Source organism: Glycine max, chromosome 20, assembly GCF_000004515.6.
Source record: "Glycine max cultivar Williams 82 chromosome 20, Glycine_max_v4.0, whole genome shotgun sequence".
Classification (NCBI taxonomy): domain Eukaryota; kingdom Viridiplantae; phylum Streptophyta; class Magnoliopsida; order Fabales; family Fabaceae; genus Glycine; species Glycine max.
The window spans coordinates 42,029,063-42,056,879 of NC_038256.2; the positions used below are offsets into that span (position 1 = coordinate 42,029,063).

Genomic DNA, 27,817 nt, shown 5'->3' on the forward strand with positions numbered 1-27,817 from the left:
CTGTTCGAATAAAAAAAAACATAAAATTCTGCAAGTTTAGAATGATTCATGTAATGGTTCCATTCACAAAGCGTACCTGGATGACTGGATTAATTGTCTACTTTCGTAATTTCCACGTAAAAGTGTAATATTAGCTGGGTATCTGTGAAATTACAGAAAAATAAAAGGATACATAAATTTTAAAAGAAAAAGATAACCATAAGAATCACACACCAATAGTTGCTTCTCAACAAAAGACAAAAACTATACAGCAAATGAAAGTGCAACAGATGAAGTGTAGAAAAATACTTTCGTCGCAACACATTTGAGCTTCAAAAGTGATCAATGAAATATACAAGTTTACAACCACTGTTTTTGGGTGCCATGCTAAGCAGTAGACGAAATGTTTAGAGAACAGCCAACTAATTAATATGCTAATGTTTGGCCGTCTACGTAAGAGCTTTTGACAAATTTCACAAGGCCAAGTCTTTTTTGGATGGTGTGTTGGGACTTAGGGTAGCTTTAAACAATACATTTGCACAGGTTTGGAAGTTTCCAAAATCAATTTTATTTCTTCCAAGGAGAAGAAATCAAGAATTGCATGTCCATTTCAAAAATCTTATTAGATACTTAAATGGCACTCACAAAACAGAAGAGAAAACAGAAAATAAATGTAGAAACACTGCTAGCACTTCAAGGGTTTGCTTCCTTCCTTCCAAAACCTCTTACTTGCAACTTGCCTGCCTCTCCCTTATTCATTACCTCCTTTGTAAATTGAAATGATAGCTGACCCCCTGCCTAGACTCCCTATGCCACTTAACATGTGCGCTGGTTGGTTACAATTCAGATTCCCAACATGAATCATACATATTTCGTTCCTTTCCTACATGACACTAGTCCACTATTACCCTTCTTTTCTTCCTACTGTGCACCCCATCCCCAGGGGATCAAATGGTCTAAAACCAAAAATCAAGACCACAATTATTGCTCCTACGTTGAAGTTGAGTACAAAAAGAGAAGAATAAATGAACTTTGTAGTTTGTATGGAAGAAAACCATTTAAAACTAATGCTGAATGATTGATTAATGTGATCATTCATAAAATTGCACCACTGCAAATGGATGTAAGCTTCCCAAAGTCAAATATGCTAGCAACCAAAGACTGTTCGGAAGTATCATAAGCATTTTGATTTTAGAAGCTAAGTAGAATACATTTACCGTGTAAATGTTTTTTTATGCCGGCAAGATTCATGATTATTATAATAATTATTTTAAAAGTCATATCAAATATAATTTCTAATAATTATTTTAAAAGTCATATCAATATAATTTCTAATCGACCAAGTGTAAAGTATTCTGAGTGACCATGTATCAAAATTATAAACTTTGATACCATGGGGGAATAAACCAAATTTATCTTAAAACTCTTCTTAAATGCCTCCAAAGCTAGGACAAATTCCAAGTGATAATATTATTAACAATACATGTAAAGACAACAAGAAGTCAAGAGTCAAGACAGATGCAAGCAAGTAATAAAAGAACATATATAGCTAGCTTTTAGAAGTAAAAGGATGGTGAAAACTTCAAGACTATTGTAACCTAGATCAACAAAGTCTCCCTGCCATGCATTTAGGAAAATATAAGACTCCAAAACAGATATTAAATCGTCAAAGTTAATAGAAAAAAAGTGTCAGGCACATGACCCCCAGTCTAGAAAAGTTTCATATAGATCATGGAATTGACCATGAATATCAGCACAAACAGTGACTGGAATATTGACAAGCTGCACATTGGACTCCTCAATAAGAATCTCTTTTACCTGAGGTATTTGAAAACAATGAAACGTTTGTCATGGATTCATTAAAAATAAAAGAATATGCAAGTTAGTATAAAACATATTTTAATAACGCCAAGGTGCACAAATGACAAACCTATCACTAGAACTACAACAAAAGTAGCCCTGAGAACAAAAATACAGCAATAACAAAACTGCACCCTTCCTAAATGAGTTAATTTAAATATAATATAATAAATTAATTAAACATTATTAATCTAATAATCCAGTCAAAAGCACTTTTGTCTCTCTGTTTGAATCGTCTGCATCTTCTTCGTACCGCAACGTAAACAGAAATCCAAAACCAGGGACCCTAAATTCCCAACATAAACAGAAGAAGTCCAAAAACACTCGATGGAAACTAAAAGCCTCACGGGTGAACCATATCTTCACGCTCGATGACTCCATCCATCTTAGGTAGTATATAATAGTTTTAATATTATTTATTTTACAAGTTAGAAATCCGTCGAAACATTAACGAACTACTCGAAAATGCGTCGAAAGAAAACCACTCTCACTCTGTCTCTGTCTCCCTCCGAAATTCGAATTCCAAGCTTCAAAACTATGGCAGCAAACATGCATACAAACCTTCACTTGAAAATCAATGGCATGGAATTCCCTGTTCTCCTCGGGGAATTCCCTGTTGACATCCCAAACCCTAGGCTTCCCGCCATTATTCAACCGTTCCAAAACCAAATTCTTCCCATTGCAGCTCAAGAGAACGATGCGGTATCCTCCACCACCTCTGATCACCAATGAGGTATTTTTCCCTCTCTAATCTTTCTCTTTCTATAGTTTAATTAGATTTATCACACAAAGGTTACAATTTTTTTTGTTATTGAACAGAAAGTAGCTTCTTGCATTCGTACGTATATATGCAGCACAGAATCATCGTAGGGAGGGTTAAATTAACCCGTTTTTCAATTTATTGCCGTAAGTAAATAGGATTCAAGCCATTTTATCGACATCAGTATTCTATATTGAAAAAATCTAATAATTTTATCGAAATCATTTCATTTCCGTGTTAATACAGTGATAGAAAGAGTACTACAGACATCTAGTCTTCAAACTATTCACTTTAAACCGTAATAGTCCAAAATTATTGGTTAATAGAAAATTATAGTGGGTTACCAATAAATTGTGAAATGCTATAGTTCTTAAATATTTTTTCTTAAATTATTGAAAAAATTAAATTCATTCAGAAGTAATTCTTGGGATTATACACATTTGATTAGTTATAACTAAAAAGTGCAGTTTGGTTGATCCAATATATGCTGTCGCTTGACTTGACTATTGATAGATTAGTTCTAGACAAACATTATTAGTTTAGTTTTGTTATGTTCAGTTCCTTTCTTATTCATATGTGGGTGAGGGAAGAAGGGATTTTTTGTTATGGCTGCAGTTTTCTGTTTGGGTTAGAAACATGTAGCAAAGCAAAGGAGCAATTAGCACTGCTGTTGCTATTGTTCTTCATGTTTCTGAGCTTATTTACTTTTTCTGTACTTAGGCCATCTCGTATGCTATTTCTAATCCGAGTATGGTTTCTTTGAAACACTAACACATTATTATGAACTCAATCTGTGCTTAAGAAGCTTAACTTTTTTTGCTTAGGAAATGCTTCAAATATTCTGTTATAGTTTAAATTTTGATATTTCATTGACATGTTGCCATTGTATTGGAGAAATTATGGACATTTAAATATTTGACTTGGGAAAAGAAAGCAATGTGGCAAAGAGAAATAGAATTGCTTCTTTGTGTTAGTGGTCACAATGCTGAATTAATAAGCAATATTTTCCACATCAAAGAGAAATAGAATTGCTTCTTTGTGTCGGTGTTCAACTCCTTCAATTTGGTGATTCATCTTGAGAATTTTCTTTTTGTGATTCTTGTGGATTTATTCATAAATAAAGCTGTCGGAAATGTTCCCTAAATGGACATATTGAAGCTCATGTTATCCACTTTTTTAGTTGTCTGTCTAAAGGAGTGGAGTGGCCTCCTCTGCCAATATGCTAAGATGGAGCTGCCATGCATATCAAACTCTTCTTATTCAACTGCTCATTTTAATTAGTCTTAATTTTGATCATCTTATTTCCCAAGTGGTGTCAAGATGTTGCAACACTTTATATATATCATAGATAATGTTTGTGTGAGAGTGACTGAATGGGAGTGAAAGAGAGAGAAAGATAGTCATATTTCACATGTTAATTTTTTTGGTAAAATTACATTTTTGGTCCCTCAATTTATCTTCAATTTCGATTTTGGTCCCCCTTTAAAATTATTGACGAATTTTGTCCTCCTATTTTATCCAATCACGCAATCTTGGTCCCCCAATCCAGAATTGGACGTTGACTGTTACAAAGCAATGTTAACTGTCACGTGTCACGTTCTTATTGGATGATGACTGTTGCATGTCATGTTTTAGATTAGGCTTTCACCCAACCTAAAGCTCATAAGGTGTTTTGGTAGTTGCCTTGGTTGTCACTCTATTTAGAATGTAAGCGTCTTTAGTGCCTCTCACTAGAGTGACTCTCGTAAGTAAGTTAGAATGACAAATTATGTTTCTTACCATATCCTTAAGAGTTCTATTTTATCTTTCAGCCACACCATTCATGCTAGGTGACCGTGACATGGTGTACCATGAGACGATTTCACATTCCTTTAGGTACCTGACAAAAGGCCCTGGACGTTATTCACTTGAACCGTCATATCTGTCATAGTATTCACCACCACGGTCAGATCTGACACTCTTGCTTCTTTTGTTGAGTTGATTTTCAACTTCAACTTTAAATATTTTGAATACATCCAAAGATTGTGACTTTTCATGTATAAGAAACAAGTATGCATATCTGGAGTAATCGTCCATGAATGATATAAAATATTGTTGACCATTCCATGAAGGTGTATGAAATGGCCCACAAATGTCCGTATGTATCAATTCCAAGACGTCTGTAGCCCTAAATGCACCTAATTTCTTGCTTTTGGTTTGTTTACCTTTGATGCATTCAACACAAACATCTAAGCTTGTGAAATCAATGGAATCCAAGATTCCGTTTGACACAAGTCATTCAATTCTGTTCTTAGAAATGTGACCTAAGCGCTTATGTCATAATGATCCTGAGTTTGTATTATCAATTTTACGCTTAGTAACACCACGTAGGATTCATCATAGAAAGCTACAGTATCAAGTAAATATAGATTATCATTAACCAAGAGTGACCTAGTTCCAACAATATCTGACTTAAAAGACAATCTGAATATATTATTTCCAAATGAACACAAATAACCTAATTTGTCCAAATAAGAAACTGAAATCAAATTCTGTCTAAATGACGGTACAACAAAAGTGTCTTTCAAATCCAAGTAAAAGCCAGTGCACAATAATAATTTAAAATGACCTATGGCTTTCACCTCTACCAATTTATCATCTCCAACATAGATTCATTTTGGTGTGATTAATTTTCTTTACGTGTATCTGTTTATATATTTATATATATATATATATATATATATATATATTATATTAAAAAATATAATTATAATGATTTCATCATCTATTAATGCACATATGGTGGTATGGTGATCTGCAGGTAGGTATTCCTTTTTGCATACTTAGTTTTATTTTTCTTCATTTTGTGTGGTTAGTGTGTTGAATAGCCTTTTTTGGAAAGTAAGTTAGAATAGTACTCACTACATTTTGATATATTTATAGGTATTTTTCTAGCCATAAAAATGAAAAAATGTTAAATTATAAAAAAATATATTTAACTCTATTTTTATATTAAAAATATTTATGATATTTTATAAACATATTTTTATTTCTTTATTATTATTTTTACTTAATACTTGATCAAATAAGAAAAAATAAAACTTGTCTTTTTTTATTTCACTTTTTCTTCTGTGAAATAATTTTAAAAAGAATTCACTTCTTTTTTCCTTTCTAAACCAAGCATACCCAAGTGTTAAAATATAGGTTCTTTGGTATCTAAAAATATTATTGAATTGGTATATTCACCGAACCAACAAGCTAGTTCCCACACCTTTTGTAATATGGACGACGGTTAAATTAGTATCTTAGTTCTTTAATTTAGTTTTTTTAATTTTTTTTAGTTTAATTTGGTTCTTTAATTTTTAAAATTGATTCATTTTGGTCATTTAGTTTTTTCTAATTTTTAAAATCAATTCATTTTTTTAAATATACATTTTGAACAATTTAAAAACACTTAGTGGTAATTTTGAACGGTCATAGAATGATTTATTATCATTTAAACTAAATAATTAAATTAAATCGATTTAAAAAAAATTAAAAAATCAAATTGAATTAAAAAATTAAAGGATTAAAATAAATCTAAATAATAAATTAAAATAACAAAATACCATATTTTAACCTATGGACAATAATGGTTAACACTTAACATGCATGCAGCCAGCTTCTATCGAAAAAACATCCATGTACCCTACAGGATTGGAAAAATTAACAAGGGAAAAAGATTTCATTTAAATAACAGATATTGTATCTCGAGTCTTTGACTACATTATTAATTAATGTGAAAGAGTTATTTTAGTTTAATAACAAATTTTAGGTTGAGAATATGTAATTATGTTAAATGTGAAAAAATAATTTTATTAATTAATGTGAAAGAGTTATTTTAGTTTAATAACAAATTTTAGGTCCAAGAATATGCAATTATATTAAATGTGAAAAAATAATTTTATTATTTATAATAATCTTATTTAACTCATAAAAAAATGTAATCTAAAAAGAAAACGTACTATATCTTATTGACTAATGTGTACAAAGATAGAGTAATTTTTTCTAATTATCATTTAGTAGTATAAATTAAATATACATAAAACAATTTTAATGATTAAAAATTTAACACAAAATTAAAGTGCATAACATTGTAATCGGATGACATTTAAATATACATAAAACAAATTTAATGATTAACAATTTAACACAAAATTCAAGTGCATAACATTGTAATTGGATAACAAATTTATCCAGATTTACCTCAAATACCAAATAAAATTCAACATTATGGGATTAGAACCCTTGGGAGATCATTTCTTGCTTGTGTCCGGTGGAATATTTACTATGAGTTTCATGTCAATTGATCATGCATTTGATAACAACAAATAATGTATTATAATATATATATATATATATATAATTTAAGCATTTTTTTTAAATTCATCACAATAAAAAATATATTCACATTCATTTTTTCTTATGATTATCTCTCTAGTTCAGCCAAAAATAAGCTCTCATTGATATTTTGTCAAATGTCAAAGTGTTGGTTTTTCTTTTTCTTTCTTTAGCCTTTAGGACATGTTTGACATTTCAAACAGTTTTTTTTAAAAAAAATTGGTTTGTATCTATCTTATATGTGTTTATTTGATCAAATTAAATTATTTGATAAATAAATACGTTTTATTAATTTATAATTTACAAGCTATTAGTTATTTCAGTTGATTTATAATTTATTTTCTTGCCTTTTATCTTTATTATTAATATACGTCATTTTTATCGTCTTTTTTCTTAACTGTTTTTACATTATTCTTTTGAATCACTTTGATAAATTTGATTTTTTTTATTAAAAAATATATATTTAAAATTTATTAATTAACGAAATATCAAAACTATAATTATCTAAAATGTATTTCTGCCAATTAAACAAATTATTTTTTTATAAAAAATATATTTTCATGTCATTTCATTTTATTGATTATTTTAAAAATCAATTTTATAAAATATTTACAATTTAATAAATTAATTTGTAAATTGTAAATTAGCATTTTTTTCTGAATAAATTGTAAATTAGCTTATAAACTTTAAACTAGTTTATTAGCTAGTTTTCAGACTACAAAGATAAAACTTAAAACTCCACATAAAGTTTTTGAATATTTTTTTTCCATTCATATGTACATAATTAATTAAATTAAAAAATAACAAAAACTCAAAAAAAGTTGTAAAAAATAAATAACAAAAAGAAAAAAAAACATTTACTGTAATAAAAAAAATATAAAAACGAAAATGTTACCTTCATTCCTGAAGCCTGTGTTTCTGTTCGACTGTTCCTCACGCGCTGTCTCCACCTTCTGTGCCGTGCATCGTCTTGAACGCTCTGGATTAGTCGCCTTCTGAAATTCATCGCCTTCGATTTGTTCCTCCCACACCTCCAGCTCCAGGTTCGATTCGCGAAACCTTCGATTCACTGCGCACAAACTGAATAATCTCAATTTCGAGCTCAATTTTCTCGAGATCTTATCATTTTGAATGCGTATTCCTAATTGTTACTAGCGCTTTTTTCCCCCATAGTTTTTCACTCCGAATTTCGAATGCTTCTGTGTTGTTGCACCGCATGTCTGTTTCGTGTAAGTGAATTGCTAAAGAGCTCAACTGTAGTGTGCGCGTGACAGGAAATCAGGGATCTGCTTCTGTTCGTAGTAGTTGAATCGTGTTTTTGGTGTTTCAGTTAATATCTATGCAGTAATGGACAACGAGAATAAGCTCGAAATTGAGATTCAGTGTGTGCTCGGTGCAGTTTCACCGCGCACATGTTGAACTCTTGTTTTTTAATGTTGTGTAATTTTGCTTAAGAATTCCCATTATTCATTTCCAGTTAAAGTCAAGAGAATTCTTATTATTTGAGTGCAATTGTGTTTTTTTTATTAGTAGATAGTACTTGACTTTTATGTCAAAAGAATTTGAGTTTTTTTATTCTTTTTTAACTTGTATATTCAATCATTGCAGTTATAGTTGCGGGTTGCTGGCGCAAGTGAATCCTATATTTTCATGGTGTGTGGAGACATTGAAGACTCAATATGGGAATTTTTGATGAGTTACCTTTGCCTTCAGAAAAAGCTGTAAGCTTTACTTTGTTCCTTTTGAGATTTGTATTCATGATGAGATAAGCAGCCGTCTTGGCTGAGGTATCTTCTGCAAGTGGTTCAATTTTAAGATCTTTTGGGCTTACTGCTGTGTGGTGCTCATAGATGACCAGAATAGTTGTGTGGTAAAAACTCACTTGCTTAGGTTGAACAAAATTGCTTTATTTTCTATGATAAGGTTGTATTTTCAATCTATTTCATCCTGGATTTTGACAAAACACTACAACAATGCTTTTAATATCCCAACTTTAAACAGCTCCAAACCAATGGAGCAGTAAAACCATCAGGCCCATGCACCTTTTAATATCCCATTCCATGCTTCAAACAACCTTTCTGAGGTATTTCAAACCTATGTACTTTTTCTGGAGAGATTGGATAACCTTTAATATGTGGCCTTGTTGTACCTGCATCCTATTTTTCTTTAGCTAGTTGGCTTTGAGTCTTGTGAATCATATGGTGTCATAAAATCCTTCAACTCTTGCTGTTTCACATTTTATGACTTGTTGTAATAGAACATTTTCTTGATGATGTACTTCATTACATGTGAAGTTCTAATACTTTAGAAGATGATAATGTTTGCAATCAACACAAATACTCCCTTGGGCATTGTTGGAAAGTTGCCTTAATTGCGATCACTCCTAGCCCACCTTAATTGAAGCCTATCAGATTTTGTTACCAGTCTCTCGAAAAAGGCTACTTATGAAGGGTTTGACCAGTAAGGATGTGAAGTGTCGTAGTGTGTAGCTGTTGGGACATTGGCTCTTAGGAGGTTGAGATCCCACATTGACTAGAGATAAGTCCTAACCATGGCTTATAAAGCTTAGACAATCCTCACCTTACAAGTCGCAAGTCGGTTTTGTGGGGTTGACTTAGACACTAAGCCTAAATTATAAGAGAAATGCGTAGCTGGTATATGATGCAAAAGAATAGTGTGATGCTGGGTTTAAATTGGTGTAACACATTGTAGCCCTGGATCCTCAAAGAGACTAGTTTCAAGTACTTTTTTTATGGAATTATTATCTTTATTTTCCGTTTTACTTGTATTCACCCACATATTTTAGTCTGAAATAATGATACAAATCAAGCATTTTACCCTAGATATATACTGGGCAATGGCATCAGGATAACATCAATTTACAATTACAATTTGAATGTGTGATCATTCTTTTTAAAATGGTCTAACTATATGTATCTGTACATATACTAACTGTGTGTCGTGTTTTAAGCATTCTTTGAATGATTTATTGTTATTCATACTGAAGATGTCTTGACTGTAAACTTATAAGTTAAAAGTCTAAATCATTTGCTCTAAAGCTTTTGCTGTTTTGGACTTATGGTATTTCTTCTGCACTAAGTCATGCATACACTGTATACTCATTCATGGTAATCTGAGGGATTTTCTGCAAGTGGTTCAATTTTAAGATCTTTTCTGATGTGTGGTGCTCATAGATGACCAGAATAGTTGAGTGGGAAAAATTCACTTGCTTAGGTTGAACAAAATTGCCTTATTTTCTATGATAAGGTTGTATTTTCAATCTATTTCATCCTGGCTTTTGACAAAACACTACAACAATGCTTTTAACATCCCAACTTTAAACAGCTCCAAAACAATGGAGCAGTAAAACCATCAGGCACATGCACCTTTTCCCATTCCATGCTTCAAACAACCTTTCTGAGGTATTTCAAACCTATGTACTTTTTCTTGAGAGATTGGATAACCTTTAATAACTGAGCTTGTAGTACCTGCATCCTATTTTTCTTTAGCTAGTTGGCTTTGAGTCTTGTGAATCATATGGTGTCATAAAATCCTTCAACTCTTGCTGTTTCACATTTTATGATTTGTTGTAATAGAACATTTTCTTGATGATGTACTTCATTACATGTGAAGTTCTAATACTTTAGAAGATGATAATTTTTGCAATCAACACAAATACTCCCTTGGACATTGTTGGAAAGTTGTCTTAATTGCGATCACCCCTAGCCCACCTTAATTGCGGCGTATCAGATTTTGTTTCCAGTCTCTCGAAAAAGTCTACTTATGAAGGGTTTGATCAGTAAGGATGAATGAAGTGTCGTAGTATGTAGCTGTTGGGAGCTTGGCTCTTAGGAGGTTGAGATCCCACATTGACCAGGAATAAGGCCTAAGTAGGGCTTATAAAGCTTGGGCAACCCTTACCTTACAAGTCGCAAGTCAGTTTTGTGGGGTTGACTTAGGCCCTAAATTATAAGAGACATCATGTAATGCATAGCTGGTATATGTTGCAAAAGAATAGTGTGATGCTGGGTTTCAATCAATGTAAGACACATTGCAGTCCTGGATCCTCAATGCTGGGTTTCAAGAATTTTTTGTTATGGAATTATTATCTTTATTTTTCATTTTACTTGTATTCACCCACATATTTTAGTCCGAAACAATGATACTAATCAAGCATTTACCCTAAATATATACTGGATAATGGATACATCAGGATAACATCAATTTATGATTACAATTTGAATGTGCGATCTTTCTATTTAAAATGTTCTAACCATGTATTGGTGCATATATTAACAGTGTGTCGTGTTTTAAGAATTCTTTGAATGATTTATTGTTATTCATACTTGAGATGTCTTGACTGTAAACCTATAAATTAGAAGTCTAAATTATTTGCTTTGAAGCTGTTGTCATTATGGACTTATGATATTTCTTCTGCACTAAGTCATGCATACACTGTATCCTCATTCATGGTAATCTGAGTCTCCATGCTCCATTTTTTTTGAATGCAGTATTTGAGAGAAGACCTCTCTAGAATAGATGAGAGTTGGGTTGCTGCTCGTTTTGATTCACTACCTCATGTTGTTCACATTTTGACATCAAAAGATCGTGATGCTGCCGCCCAATTTTTGAAGGAGCAAAGTGATATTATTGAGGAGGTTGTGGATGAAGTAGTACATTCCTACCATAGTGGCTTCAACAGAGCTATCCAAAACTATTCCCAGGTTTCTCTAAACTTCATTTTCTGTGATCATTTTCCATTGAAAATTCTGGGTGTTTGATTATGTGTATTCATGTATCCAGTGACAGTTGATAGTTTTCCTCCAAATGTCAAGTTTATATCATTGGCTAACAATTTTAAAAATTTAAAAAATTGTCAGCATCTTTCTTTCTGATAATTTTTTTAGTTATAAGACAAGGAAAATAGCAAATTATTTTCTTAATTATAATAATAACATTTTTTGTACTTGGCTTCATTTCAAGCATTTGCGGGTCATACATTTGTTGTTTTTAATTCCACTGCTCATGTTTACTGTTGTTTTTTAAATGTATTATATACCATTACATTTTCTCTTTCCTGTCTTGTTTATGACCATTTAATCTAGTTTTTTTTTTTTTTTTTTTATTGTTTCTCTATAAAATTACAATCTTAAGACACTTTCTTTTATAGGATCTGGAATGCAAGGTTGAAATATGAGAAACAATCTTAACTTGGATTTCTTGTATTTTAAGAAATTAAAGTCGAGAAGGAATTATTAGATGTAAATAGAATGAAAGACATATTATTTTACATTTTAATAACTAATTGAAACTGTTAGTGGTTCCTAAATTTTCTGTATGACGACTTGAAACAGTTTCAATGATAACTGGATTTCTTCGGCTTCTTCCACCTTTCATCTTCTTTAACTGTAGCTGAATTATGACTACTAGCACATCATTAATTTCTGTTTAATTAATATTTTGTTTATCTCCAGATCTTGAAGCTCTTCAGTGAATCCACTGAAAGTATATCTGTCTTAAAAGTAGATTTGGGAGAGGCCAAGAGGCGCCTTAGTGCCCGCAATAAGCAATTGCATCAACTATGGTATCGGTCAGTCACACTGCGGCATATAATATCCTTATTGGATCAAATTGAAGACATTGCTAAGGTCCACCCTTAATTTTAGACATTTCTGATCCACATGTGTGATTTTGGTCAGTTAATGTGAATAAGGCAATCTCATTTCCAAGGTTTAAACTTATGCTTGCTTGCTCTGATTTTCTATGCCCTGAGTTGGAGTTCCTTTGAGCTACTTACGCAGTTTGTGGTATGAAGTATACAGATAAGTGCATTTGCATGATTGCATTTGCAGTTTTGGTATTTATATAAAATGTTCCTTTAACTGCTAAAGAATAAGTAATTATATAAACTGTTTTTTATAATCTGAAACCTGCAGTGATTTTCAATTGTCAAAGAACTACTTGACCTTAAAACTTAGTTCCTTAAGTCAGAGAACATGAATTGCTTGCTTTGAACATAACAACTTATGTGAAAGCCCATTGGGCTTGGAATGGAGAATTGGAGATAAAGTAGAGGCTAAAACTTATGTTACTAAAACTTTGTACTATTATGCATTTAAATTCTAATTATTAGACTGGTGATGACAAACGACTATAGACATTTGGTCAACGGTGTTCTAATACTGTATCAAATAACTACTTGACCTAAATGCTCAAGCACTGAAGAGCACCCATAATATCTTTTGAAAAATATCTGACGAGAGCAAATTATCTGTGTGCTTGTATACATTTTGGATGCACACTGAGATTTCTGTCTAAGTTTTTTGTTTGAAAAAAATTTAGCACATGCTTTCTTTTCAATTACTCTCTAAAATAATCAGTTTCATAGAGGGTTTTGATTCTGAAGGTCTAAGATGCAGGTTCCGGCTCGCATCGAGAAACTCATTGCTGAGAAACAATTTTATGCTGCGGTTCAATTGCATGTGCAATCAATACTGATGCTTGAGCGAGGTCTCCAAACTGTAAGATTTAACTTACTATCATTATCCTATTTTCAGCATGCTTTGCTTAGAGGGCTTCTATAGTTCTAATTTTTGTTTCTTGTATTTATGTGTTTTCGTAAAAGAAGTTTTTTTTTTCCCCTCAAAGTAAAGGGAATATACTTATCTTAAAGCCAAAAACAAACAATGAGCCAGACAGGCTTAAGGCCTATTTGGTTTGAGATTTTTTTTTTAATTTATTGTTCATTACAAAAATGTCATCTTGTTTTCAAATATTTGTACAAGAAATGATGAAGAAAAGGTGGAATATTTTGTAGTTATTAGTGAAAACAGCAAATTTATTAAATAAGAGGCCTTAAAAGTTACAAGTATACAACAAAGCTGTGATGGTTCTCTGCATATTAGAAATGAATATTCCCTTAAAATGAACATGACTGTGAGCAAAGCACTAGAGAGATGATGATAATAATCCTTTTCTCTAACTAACATATGGAAGGGTGTCAAGAGAATGTTCTCTGATAGTTTGATTAGGAGTGCAGTTACTCTATAAAATACAAAGGGTCTAGTAAAGGAAAACAGGCACACCCAAAGGTTTTAAGAAAGTGATAATCAGGCTCTTTATTGAACAAGGTGACAAAAGGAACAACAAATTTAAAAGTAGTAGTAGGTAGCCTGTTAATTAGGTAAATAGTTGTTGTAAAGGCATAATCCCAAAACTGTAGTGGTAAAGAAGCATGATGCAGCAAAGTTAAACCCAAATCAACTATGTGTCTGTGGTTTCTCTCAACCACACCATTTTGATGATGAGTGTGAGGACAGATTAGTCTATGAGAGATACCAAAGGAAGCTAGGAGATTAGAGAAGGGTCTGTATTCACCTCCGCAGTTTGACTGAATACTCTTGATCTTAGTATTAAGCTGTAACTCAACCATTGACTTGAAATTTTGGAAAACAGAGATGGTTTCACCCTTGGACTTTATAGGAAAAATCCATGTGTACCTAGAGAAAGCATCAATGAAGGAAACATAATATGTATAACCAATATGAGGGAACATGTGAAGGTCCCCACAAGTCAGTGAAAATAAGTTCTAAAGGTGAATATACAGGAGTAGAATTGTGAGAAGGTAATCTATGAGCTTTACCCATACAACAAGAGGAACAAAATTCTGTGAAGCTTTTATTCAAATGGGAAATGTTACAATGATTAAGAACAATTTTCATAACATGATCATTTGGATGCCTTAACCTAGCATGCCAAAGATTAGCAACATTGGAAGAAGAAACAATAGATTTTGAGCCTGTTAGAGCTATTATTGACATTAGCAGTTGAATAAGGGAGGCCAGCATTTGTAATAGGGACAAAAGTAGACATCAACAGGGAAGGATTGCCTTGAAGTTGAAGATTGTGAAATGAATAAAGGCCATTAACACCCACAACTCCTTGAAGGAGGACCTTTTCTGTCTCTTGAGATTTGACAAGACAAACATGAGGATGAAATTCAAAAAACATAGAGTTATCTTTGACAAACTGACTCACACTTAACAAAATTTTCAAAATAGAAGGAACATGTAACAATTTGCAAAGTTTAAAGGTTATACCAGTGTCATTAGGAGAAATAAAGGTTGAGGAACCAGTTTTATAGATACTTAAACCTTCACCATTGCCCATGAAGATCTGATTTGGGCCATCAAAATGAGTGAACTGCTTAATATTTTGAGAATCACCAGTAACATGAAAATTGGCTCCAGAGTCTGGTATTCAAGTAGAGCCAGTTGGACCAGTTCCATGAGAGGTCGAGTTCGTGAGCATGGTACTAGGTTGACTGTGACCCGAATCTGTTGACTTAGAATTGGGATTAACCCAAGTGTTGGAGGTTCTAGGTGGACCAGTAGAATAAGGAATAGGCTGCATCGTAGTAGGATCAAAAAAAGTTAGAGACTCTTGTGGTTGAAAGCTAACATCAATCCTGAAATGACAAACATTAGCAGTGTGCCCATATTTAACACAAATTTAGCATTGGAAGTTAGCAAACCGGCCACCACTGCGGCCTCTGCCGGAGCCACCACCACCGCGTCCAGTACCTCGATCAGAAAAGGTACCACGACCACTGCTGCGGCCATACGAGTCTCGATAATCACCATTTTTGTAGGTGTTTGGATGCAAGTAACCTTGAGTGTAGTTTAGCGACGCAGAATTGATCGTCTGAGCATCTCAAATGTAGCATGTAAGGTGAGTTTCATGACCATAAAGAAGAACTTCAATTTCGAGAATGGATGGAGTACGTTTCTTACCCTCGATAATAGAGATGATTGGCACGTAATCAGATGGTAACTCTTCGAGGAGCGCATCAACATACTCCTCGTGATGAACAGGAACGCCCACACCAGCTAATTCATCAACGTAGCTTTGATTTTGCACAAGTATTCCTTAATCGATTTTCCATCAAGACTGACCGCGTGCATGGTAGAACGAAGTTGCCGCACACGAGATTTGATGTGAAGGCTAAAGTATTCATGGATTTCGTCCCAAACTTGATACGAATAATTGGAACCAAGAACTCTTGACAGCACGGACTTCGAAAGTGTAGATTGTAGCCAAACAAGAAGCATTTGGTCTTGAACCTCCCAGGTTTCATACTCAGGGTTGACTCGATCAGCGATGTGATCGTCCTCGGTGAGGTAACGCGGTGGAACGACAAGATTAACAACAAATCGCTGCAGCTTGTGCGATTTGATCACTAGCTCAACGTGTTGACGCCAATGCAGATAATTGGAATCATCAAGTTTCTCTGCAATTGAGTTGGGAAAAGATTGAGAAACAGAATTGGAAGGAGTGGAAGCCATGAACGCATAGTAGAGAACCTCGCAGAAGAACTATGCTTACGAAAAAATGGCTCTAGATACCATTTTCGATAAATTGAGAGAGAGAAATCGAAAAAGGATATAACTGATATTATTGATCTGAAAAGTTAATTTTAGTTAGTTGCAACTGAGGTATTTAAAGACTTCTGAACTGAGAAACTAACCATAACTAACTCTAACTAATCCTAACTAACTTCTAACAAAATGTAACTACCTGGGTGCTGTTAGTGAAAAACTAACAGCCCTTACAATTTTTATACTGCTGATTAATACTAGATGGGTGCTGTTAGCAAGAGCTAACAACCCGTACAATCATGAAACAAAACTATTTTCACAGTTATGTATTTACATACTCCAATAATTCCTAAAATTAAGTGTTAATGATTCCTGCACAATAAATACAAAACCATACAGCTGGCCTAATCTCCTAATTATAGTATTTAGTTCTGTCCATACAAGGAAATATTCTATTCAGGCCTATCCTCAAAGAATCTGCCAAAGGGCAAAGGGAAGGCTTAAAGAATTCGTTTGTTTAGTTTGCATTGAACTTGCACTGAATGTGACTATTCTACATCTCTTGTCTAGAGTTTTGTTGTTTGATTACTTTTTCTTTGTTTTCTCTCATTGTTCATACTTCATATTTTTCCACTTATTTAGTTGTCTTTATGAACATTTCCATCAGCTTTTTGTATGTCATAATTATTTTTTATATGTGGCCCAGGTTGGGGCGCTTCAAGATGTCCGTTCTGAGTTGACGAAGTTACGTGGAGTCCTCTTTTATAAGATTTTGGAGGATTTGCATGCCCATTTATACAATAAGGGTGAATATAGGTATTTGTTTTTCCCTTGAGGTCTAACCTTAATCATCATGCTGTGAGATACTGGATTATACTCTTCTGAAATGGTTTTTATGCTGTAAGCTGTAGCTCATATTTGCTGCATATTTTTTGTCATGTGGTTTCTTGCAAGCTCTGAAGCTCTATTTTCTCTTTAGTTACTTCCTCTTATATTTTGTTTGCATATGTTTTTGTGTGGAAACATTTGGATGTCATGGAGAATGTTCCAGGAGCGTACAAGTTCAACAAATTTTTAATCTGACCAAGTAGTTTAAAATATATGTATTCTTGAGTTTTAAGTTCTGCGATTAATTTATTTTCTGAAGTTAAATGTATTTGAACTGTTATTTGTACAGTGCTGCTGGCTCAACTTTGTTAGAGAATGATGACGAATTACCAACTACCACTGCTGTTGCACTTGCTGCACATAATTCACAACCTCTGTCTCGGAGAACAAGATCGCTCAAAGGTGACAATCAGAATAGTCTCCAGATTGATGGATCATATAGGCCAGCATCTATGGATGGAGGGTAATACTGGTTAATTGAATTTATCAGTATTTTTACCATTTTTCTACTTGTTTTGTACTACATAAATCGTGTTACTGATTTCCTATTGAAGCTTCATACCTTTTTTTTTTAATCTTTGAGTGTGTTTTGGTATGTGATTACTTTTTTTCCTCTGTCTCACTACTTTCTGAGGTTGATGTAACTGTCTGTTTTCCCAATGTGTACTTTAAGTTGAGCCTTGTTTACTTATATTAAATATAGCATTTAATATTAATTTAGAGATAATCTCCCAATTTTTTCCCATAATGTATGTTTGTGTTAGTGTGCGTTTTGCGATTCTGGTTGCTGAATATACTTGTATACATATATTAAATACCATCAAATGTGTATTTCAGTTCTTTTGATGGCCATGATGAGGCAGATTCAAATGAGGAAGCTACCTTAGATGGGAATATGGCAACAGCGAGAATCAATGGTAATGATATACCAAAGGATTCTAACAATGCTCTTCGTCAAATGCCAACATGGCTCTCAAATTCGACACCTGATGAATTTCTTGTATGAGCCACTTAATTGTATTAGATTCACAATGCTTCTTGAATTATGGTGACTTCTACTCTTTTGAACTGATGTTCTGAGATTCTTGTGCATAGGAAACAATTAGAAAAAGTGATGCTCCGCTTCATGTGAAGTATCTCCAGACCATGGTTGAGTGCCTTTGCATGCTTGGCAAAGTTGCAGCTGCTGGAGCTATTATATGGTTTGTTATCTTCATAATATTTTATTTTATTGAAAGCCACTCTTATTGTAATTTTATTCACAGGTTTTTCTAGCATAAGCATCAATATTTTCTTATTTTGCACATCCCCTGCATTTGTATTATTTTTCTAACTGCATTTCATAATTGCAGTTTTGAAGATTTTGGAAATGCTTTTTTAAATTAAGCTCCTTTTCAAACTAACTTGCACACTTCTGTTGCTATCATCATCTCTGCTCTCCATCTGAGTTTATATTTTATATATGTTCAATCATCAACACCATTTCTGCAAATTTATTTTCCATTTATCCTATTTAAAACAATTAACCATTATTTGTTTTTTTCTAAGCCTTTTATCATTGTAATATCATTTTTCCTTTTATCCTAAACAAGGACATACTGTTTTGTGCAAACAATACTTTATAGATGCTGGTACCCTCCCAATTCAAAGAAATGATGTGAATTTTGTAGCTGTTGGTCTTCTATATTCTCTTAAATAGCAGTGTATCTAAAATTCTGATATTATTCTTTGCTTTTTATGAAAAACTATATTATATTATGATCAACATAATGGTGATATCTTGTGCTAGTGTTTAATAGTCTAAGAATGCTATCACTGAAGGAAGATACATGTTAGATATTGTGCAATAGTCTGCAAATGTATGGAAAGAAAGTTTGGTGCAATCCTAATTGTTACTTGTTTGGGTTTCTTTTCTTTCTGTGTATGTGTTCTAGACTTCTAGTGGTTTGTTTTTGGACAAACTTGAAATTAAAATGCAAATCATCTTATTGGTGCTAAAGAACTGTACTCAAAGCATGTCATAGTCAAATTTTTTCATTGCATCTTTACAGTGCATTGCACAGTGGTTTTGATGTGTCTGGGTGTTACTGGACATATCAATCCTCTCTTCTACTTGGCTGATCAATCTTCAATTCAGATACCAAAAATAGTCATACTCTCTTGTTTGACACATTTGGAGCTCTAGTCTTAAGTGCCTCAATATGAATGTGGAAGTTCTGATTATATATGCTTCCTAAAACGAGTCAACCTGAACAAGGAAAGGATTTTGTATTGACTAATTATTGGTGATCCAAATATTGTTGTGATAACATGCTGCTAAAATGAATAAGGATATTTGAATTGTAATTTTCTTCTTCTGTTATTACTTCCCTATTATTATTATGTCTTTGGGTGTGTGTGTGTGTGGACTGTGTATGTCTCACCTTATTTTATTATTATCCTTTTTTCCATATTTGCTTATGTTGGTGTATAAGTTTTGCTGGTTTTATTGTATACCAGCCAAAGATTGCGGCCAACACTTCACGAGATAATTACATCCAAGATTAAAGCTCATGCAGAGCTTTTGAATTCATCAAGGTCCATTGGTCAGGGTTCCCGGACTGGAACAGGTAATCTGCACTTCATAAAAGGTCAACTAGAAAGTTATCAGTTGCCAAAACAGAAGCATAAGAATGGAATATCTATTGCTGGAACTCTGTTGGCTGTGAGTCCTGTATCGCCTCTTATGGCTCCTGGTGGGAAAGCACAGGTTGCTGCTAAGGAGCTTCTTGATTCAATTTTGGATGCTGTTGTTCGAATATTTGGTGAGACGACAATTCTATGCATTCTCCTTTCTGGGTTAATCATTATTCTTTAAAGTAATTTTGTCATCTTGTGTCACTCTTTAGAGAATCATGTCATTGTTGGGGAGCTTTTGGAAGCAAAAGCAAGTCAGCATGCTGACTTAAACACGCCAAAATCATTGCCAGTAGATGTAAACTGGAGCCCTGATTCTGAAGCATCTCAAGTTACCGGAGGGTACAGCATAGGTTTCTCCCTGACAGTGTTACAGGTAGTCTATGTGAGGGCAATTTAGTCGCAAGATATTTGATAATAGAAGTTAACAAAATATTTTTAACAATTTAGTTTGGCTAGACATGGTTGGTGTCTTGGTCTAAGATACAAACCCTTTGCAATATATAGGAAATATTGATTATTGGATAGTTAATAAAAGTTTTAGTACACTTATATTTTCTCTGTACTTGCTAAATAAATCAGACACTGTCATTTCACCAAAAAAGAAAAGATACTAAAAATTAAAAGCTTTGTGAGGGCAATTTAGTCGCAAGATATTTGATAATAGAAGTTAACAAAATATTTTTAACAATTTAGTTTGGCTAGACATGGTTGGTGTCTTGGTCTAAGATACAAACCCTTTGCAATATATAGGAAATATTGGTTATTGGATAGTTAATAGAAGTTTTAGTACACTTATATTTTCTCTGTACTTGCTAAATAAATCAGACACTGTCATTTCACCAACAAAGTTGGTTACTGAAGGGGTAGCAAAGTGACACTGTTATCATGTTCCATCTCACCATTTGTGAACAATTATATGCTTGTATTAAGTGGTTCTGTGAAATAACAGCAACCAACTGCACAAATATATCTACATATGTAACCTTAGTACCACTGGTACTTTTCAATATATATAATATCTATTTTTGCTGAGCAAAAAAAAAATGAGTCTGACTGGACCTAAGTTATATGTTTATTTTTTACTTAATCTTTCATCTTATATACCTTCACCCATGTTTTTATAGAGTGAATGCCAACAACTTATATGTGAAATTCTGCGGGCCACTCCTGAAGCTGCATCTGCTGATGCTGCAGTGCAAACAGCTAGGCTTGCGAGCAAAGTCCCTTCTAAAGATAAAAGGCAAGTGAATTGAATTTATGTTGTTCTCTAATATAACATTTAACAGCAATCTTTGCTCAATTCGAATTTTGAAATTGTTATTTATTTTGAACTATTGGATAGGATCATTTGACAGGATGAGCCCTATTGCAATGGTATGTTTGCAGCCTTGTGACATGTAGGTCACAGGTTTTAAATCCTGGAAACAGCCTCTTTGCTTGTGGGGATATGGCTGCAAACATTTACCCTCCTCCCCTGATCTCATCATGAGGGACCCTTTTCCACCATGCCTCCCTTTTTTTTCATTGTACAGGGTTCCTTTTGCCACATAAGTTCCCAACACCTAAGTATCAAGAAATTGAGAAAAAGCTACCAATATGGCATAAGAACTAAAAAGATAATGAATGAAAGTACAAATAAACTGTCATTGCAGAAAACTATTTTTTGGATTCTCTATTAATCTTCTAATTAATGAGCATATGCTTTACAACTCTAATGAGGAGGCATCAAGTTACTCCGAGAGTAACTTTAAAAGAGTTACTTTCCATCCTCGTCTTTTATTTTCTTTTAATATAATGGTCAAAGACGGGTTACTAAACTTTCTCATGAGAATAAAAATTTATCGGGAATAAACATATTATTCCTAGGAAGGTTGATTAATAACCAAACATATTTTATAAAATTTCCCAGAAATTCTATTCTTGGGATTCTCATTTCCAGGAAAGTGATTTAGTTTGAGTTGAAATGGAAGATTCGCTGTATCTTTCTGACACCACCTTGAGTCAAATTTGTATGATGTACTTAATGGTTAACATTTATTATTGATTACAGGGATGGATCAGAAGATGGTCTTACCTTTGCATTTCGCTTTACAGATGCTACAATATCTGTTCCTAACCAGGGTATGATAAATTCTATGAAAGAAGTAAAATAGACTTTCAAATTATAATGGATGAAAGAATCATGTTGCTGTAGGTTTCCAGTTATTATTAAGATATGCTATATGATTTTGATGAAACTTGCTTAATTTGCACAAATTTTGCACACAGAAATGTACCAATGGCTTTACAAAAGAAGGCTCTCCTTGATAGGATTTAGTTAGATTCATTGACACAAGATTTCTGCTAATTGAGCTTTGGAATGATACTTGCATAGTCCAGATGAGTCATCTTTAGATTCATGGATGGGGATAACACCTTGCTTCCACTATAATTTTTTTTCTGAAAGATCCAGATAAGTCTGCTTTTGAGTCTGAGTATAAATTTTGTACAAATGTCATCATTAATGTTTAAGACTGCTAGTAATTTTGGATAGAACCCAAATGAGCTAGTGCTGATATTAGGGAACACTTTTTTTTTATAGGCAATATTAGGAAGCATTTGCCTTCTGGCTATTTATGTGTCTACAATTATATATTGTTTTTCCTTAAGTTTATGAAGATACACCATTTTTATAGTACGCTTTTCTGACCTGGTACATGTCTCATGTCTGTAATAGCTTTAATTTATAAACCACCTATGGAAGTTTCTTGTTTGTTTTATTTCTTGATATTATTTTTATTCTCTACTTGCAGTTTATGATCTAATGAGGAATCATTGTCTCTAAAACACCATAGTTTATAGCACATGATACATACTCATTCTTTTCTTTATCATTTACTTGTTTATTTAGATGCTAATTTCTTCTCATTTCAACATTTATGGCATATTGCATTAATATTCAGGAGTTGATCTTGTTCGCCAAGGTTGGAGTAGGAAGGGTCCCAATGTGCTTCAAGAGGGTTATGGTTCTGCAGCAGTTTTGCCTGAGGAAGGCATATATTTAGCGGCATCCATATACCGACCTGTGCTTCAGGTGTTGCATATTGGATTGCCATACTCCTTTGTATGAAGTTTTGATCATGTTCCTTATTGTGTTTGTTGTTGACCTGGTTCTTTGTGCAGTTCACAGATAAAGTTGCTTCAATGCTGCCAACAAAGTATTCCCAACTCGGGTGAGCTCAGAAATTTTGCAGTCTGTCTATTCAATTTTTTAAATTCTTAGAATTTAGGCTTAGGGCCTTACTCAACCCCACAAAACCGGCCTGTGAGGTGAGGACTGCCAAAGCTTTATAAGCTCTATTTAAGCCATATCTCTAGTCAATGTGGGAGGTTGCAATTGTGGCAGCCTTCAAAGAGGTTACAACTAAGGCAGGCTAGGGGTGACCACAATTAAGGCGGTTGTCCAACACCCTTCACGCCCAGTGCTATAAGTCTGGAGCGTGTGGCAAATGCAGGTGGCCCAACAATGGATCTTGGATAGGCCTTTATACCAAGTTGAAAGGAAAAGAACCGTATATTAATTTTGTATAATACATTCTCTAAATCTCACTTTTATAGGGTAAACAACTATGACTATAAAAGGAAATAAGAAAAATATGGAAATAAAGAAATACTGTACAAGAGAATGTTTTACATTGGTTCTGCATATCATCCATATATATAGACTATTGATAGACTTGATGTCTAGACTTACTGTACGATCTCTTGCTAATTGATTCTGAACAACAATGATATTTCTTTCAAGCTCAAATTTTGTTGCTATCTAACTCATTAATGTTAATTGGTGGTGGTTGACTTTGTCAAATTGCAGCAATGATGGGTTGCTAGCTTTTGTGGAGAACTTTGTGAAGGACCACTTTTTACCAACTATGTTTGTAGACTACCGAAAAGGCGTACAGCAAGCCATATCGAGCAAGTCTTTATACTATCCTGACTGTTCATTCTGTTTCTTATTTGAGCACTATGCTTGGCTCCTATTTTGGTCTATTGTGCATCTTAATTATTTTTTTTGGAAACATCCAAGTTGTAGTATGTCAATTATGTGTTAAAAGAGTATTAAAGTTAGCTTTGTCTGAAATGTTTGATGTAAATGGTCATTCTCAATTGAAGGTCCTATTGACAATTACTTGTGTGATAAATATTATCCAGCCCAAAACATAATAAAAAATGTCTGAAGCAAATTTGGTTTCCATGAAAGTTTCTGTATTCTAGTTTAAACAAGTTGGTATTACTCAACTGTGGATGGAAGTTAAGTAATTCCAAGTTGTACCTACCATGTTCTAGTCATCATTTACCCAAGACTTGTTCCCTTGCTGGATTATCCTGTCCTAAGGCTATTCCATTCTCACACACAAAATATGGAGCATGCATCTCTGAGTGTTTAGAGTTTTAATTGTTGAAGTTGTGTATAGTATTTATGTTCCTGCAAGGACAGACTTACTAATACTTGTTAATTTGTTAGGAGAATTAATATAGTGGATCAATTTTGTAAAAAATCTTAAAAAAAAGAAATGGTTAAACTTGTCATAGAGTGGTGAATAGGACCCATTTTTCTTCATAGAATGAAGCATAGATTGGTCCTTTAATATTGTTCTCCCTAATTTGTATATAGACATTTTGCAGAACTTAACTTGCTGCCACATGCTGCAGTATGTGTGATTGTTTGAAGCTGGTAAAACCTTTCAATCTGAAATTTAAAAGCTAAAGAAGTTGCAATTTGATATGATAGCATACTTTATTTGGTATACAGGCATGTTATTCGAAAATAAAATAAAATTTACCATAATTCTTTCATATTAAAAAGTGGAATGATTGTTGATGACTGATTGAGAGATTAGTATTTTGCCTTAGACTTCTCCATCATAAGTTTGTTTTAAGATTTGATCTCTGCATATAAACTTCTAGGTCCAGCTGCATTTCGTCCAAGGGCACATGTGGCTACTACTTACACTTCGTCAATTGAGAAGGGTCGACCTGTGTTACAAGGATTATTAGCTATAGATCACTTGACAAAGGAGGTAAATTTTAAATTGGATAATAATCTTACTAAGATATGATGTTTAACTCTTCTATATTAAGCACTAGATGATATGATGCCTGGACTAATAGTTTCTGTGTTTGGGCAATATTTTATTGACTATACTTGATGGTTTGATGGTTAGAGAACATGGATGTGTTCCCTGACTTTTGTATCTATTTTATTCTAGGTGCTTGGCTGGGCACGAGCAATGCCCAAGTTCTCTAATGATCTTGTGAAGTATGTGCAAACTTTTCTGGAGAGGACTTATGAAAGATGCCGGACTGCATACATGGAGGTATTTTTTTCCTTTTTTGGATAAAAAAACTTTGAATAGAATGAAAGGAAACTGCCTGACTATGATGGATATGCAATCCTCTCAAGGAACATAAACAAAAACAAAGAATACAGCCACAAACAACAGCATTATTAGAAATATACCAAATCCTCATTGGGCCAGACAAAGCCATCTTTTTTTTTTTTTGATCAGCAAAGATAAATTAGTATATATATGTAAGTACCAGGGGTACTAAGAAAACAAAGTTTTGAAGTTCAGCAGACATATGGTTTCCTAATACAAGCCAGACAAAGCCATCTGTTTGAAACAACCAATGTTGTTAATGGCGGATGGCGGTTCATGGCGGAAAGTAAAAAATCCGCCATAAAAATATGGCGGATGGCGTAGCGGAAAATGGCGGATGTCATGGCGGACCAAAAAAAAAAAAACATATATATAAACTCATTGAAATTGAAAAAAACAAAGGATTGCATTCAAATAAACTAAAAAAGTTTCATGAGTTCATACAATAATCAAGTACCAACACCAAATAAACTCATTAAAGAGTTCAAATAAACTCAGCCATTTAAAAGAGGACTGAACAGAAAAAAAAAAAAAAATTGTGGTGTCAAATACGAAAAAAAAAATGGGACTGTTAAAAGTAAAAAGGGGTGTCAAATAGCAAAAGGAAAAAAAAAGCTGTAGACAGAAAACAGGGGGTGTCAAACAGCAAAAATAAAACTAAAACCTACGCCTTCTTCTTCTTCGCGACGCCTTCTTCTTCTTCGCGACAGCAGCTTCGTCTTCTCCGCGAGAACTCCTCGCTGCAGGCTGCCGTTCGTGACAGATGCGTCGCTGCCGGAGCTCGTCGCTGCCGTTTGTGCCGGTGCGTCGCTGCCGGAGGTCGTCGCGGCTGCGTGCGCATGCGGCTGCGGGTGTCGCGGCTGGGTGCGCGTGTGGGGTGCGGGAGGGACGCGGCTGGGTGCGCGTGTGGGGTGCGGGAGGGACGCCATTTTCCGCCACCCCGCCATAACCGCCACGACCGCCATGGCTATGGCGGCCGCCATGGCGCCGCCATCCCAAACCCGCCACGCCACCGCTATTCGGTGGCGTTTTTTCGAAAAACCGCCATGGCCGCCATTTAACAACACTGGAAACAACCACTGGCTGATCATCATAAAGAAGTTAAGAACACAATTCTATGATCAAATGGTCAGGAGTTTGATCCTTGCAGCTCCTGTTATTTCTTAAACTAGCAATATGCCTATGCTCTGCATGGGCAGGAGAGAGAAAAAGAGAGTGAGTTGATAAAAGAGAAAAAAAAATACAGTGGCTGAAATTGCATGTGGAAGTGACACGTGATGGCTGCGGGATGTTTTTATATATAAGTATATATAGATTAAGTTTCAGAAGTATGGTCTGGTGATTGTTACATGAGGGATAACCAACAGGCCATACTGATTTGTTACATGAGGGGACTGTATGGTAGCACCCTCAAAACTTTCTAAAATTCATTGAACACCCTAACTCTTTTTGTTTCTTTAGAATATAATTTAAACCTCTTGAATTTTGGGTTGAGCCTAACTCAACCTCAAAAGTTAGCTCATGAGGTCTCATGCCTAGGATTGGACATTAGGACTGATTTTATTTTCTATATTGTACTGGGAAAGCTACAAAGTCAAGTAGATTGCCCTGGAAAAACTGCAGAGCCAGGTAGATTTTTGGACAATTAAGGGTGACCTAATATAATATCTATGATAGGCTTTTGATACCATCCTAAATTTGAGATGAGTCTAACTTAACCTCAAAAGCTAGCTCATACGGTGAGGATTGCTCAAATCTTTATAAGCTCTGCATTGGCCATATCTATAGTCAATGTGAGATCTGAAGAACCCCCTTAAAATTTATAGTCCCAATCCGTTTCCCAAACAATTGTCTTCTTACACCTCTGCCAGCACCCAATAGAAGCTTTTGGGTTATGTTGGTTCTTGAGATTATTGGATATATAACTGTTTATGTACCTGCACCTAAAAGCTCAAGCATTTAGGTAACTTGATCATTGACATATCTATATATTGTTGTTTACTCTTGCATGGTGCACTATCTTCTAACATTTTTGTCAATTATATTACAGGCTGTTCTTGAGAAGCAGAGTTATATGCTTATTGGGAGGCATGATATTGAGAAATTGATGAGGATTGACCCCTCAAGTGCATATTTACCGAATCTGCTTGGTCAGTTAAATGTGGAAAGTAATTCATCTGATGCCGAAACAATTGAGGCTGAATTAGAACTTGGTGAATTACTGCTAAATTTGCGTCCTATTAAACAGGTTTGTTTTTCTGTGTATACTAACAAATTACTATTCTTGCTTAATGATATAATTTTCTTCCTATTTTTGAGTGGAATTTTACTGAACATCCCCTCTCCTTGGGGGTCCCTTCCTATTTATTATGCTTGTCTGGTGACTTTGTTGTATTTTTGCTTCAGGAAAACCTAATCCATGATGACAACAAACTTATTCTGTTGGCATCCCTTAGTGACTCATTAGAGTATGTTGCAGACTCTATTGAAAGGTGGGT

At 34.0% G+C, this 27,817-nt stretch overlaps 1 protein-coding gene and 1 long non-coding RNA gene across 5 annotated transcripts in view; both read left to right on the forward strand.

The window, feature by feature from the left end:
• Nucleotides 1-1,891: 1,891 nt before the first annotated feature.
• Nucleotides 1,892-4,703, forward strand: LOC106797774 (uncharacterized). Its single transcript, XR_001386943.2, has 2 exons — nt 1,892-2,572; nt 4,411-4,703. It is a non-coding gene; the product is annotated as an uncharacterized lncRNA (long non-coding RNA).
• Nucleotides 4,704-7,844: 3,141 nt separating this feature from the next.
• The window catches only part of LOC100777077 (exocyst complex component SEC8), a 28,787-nt gene continuing 8,814 nt past the window's right edge, over nt 7,845-27,817 (forward strand). For all 4 annotated transcript variants that reach the window (XR_005890312.1, XR_005890313.1, XM_003555396.4 and 1 more), the window contains exons 1-20: nt 7,845-8,001; nt 8,567-8,679; nt 11,470-11,682; nt 12,433-12,606; nt 13,378-13,479; nt 17,042-17,151; nt 17,513-17,686; nt 18,061-18,223; nt 18,319-18,425; nt 19,723-20,027; nt 20,112-20,275; nt 21,027-21,142; nt 21,953-22,023; nt 22,845-22,975; nt 23,065-23,114; nt 23,753-23,853; nt 24,847-24,959; nt 25,149-25,256; nt 27,370-27,567; nt 27,726-27,811. Coding sequence is in view for 2 of the 4 variants with exons in the window: in XM_003555396.4 (XP_003555444.1) it covers nt 8,638-8,679; nt 11,470-11,682; nt 12,433-12,606; nt 13,378-13,479; nt 17,042-17,151; nt 17,513-17,686; nt 18,061-18,223; nt 18,319-18,425; nt 19,723-20,027; nt 20,112-20,275; nt 21,027-21,142; nt 21,953-22,023; nt 22,845-22,975; nt 23,065-23,114; nt 23,753-23,853; nt 24,847-24,959; nt 25,149-25,256; nt 27,370-27,567; nt 27,726-27,811 (2,528 nt within the window). In the remaining 2 variants the exon portion in view is untranslated. The remainder of the gene's footprint in view (nt 8,002-8,566; nt 8,680-11,469; nt 11,683-12,432; nt 12,607-13,377; nt 13,480-17,041; nt 17,152-17,512; nt 17,687-18,060; nt 18,224-18,318; nt 18,426-19,722; nt 20,028-20,111; nt 20,276-21,026; nt 21,143-21,952; nt 22,024-22,844; nt 22,976-23,064; nt 23,115-23,752; nt 23,854-24,846; nt 24,960-25,148; nt 25,257-27,369; nt 27,568-27,725; nt 27,812-27,817) is intronic.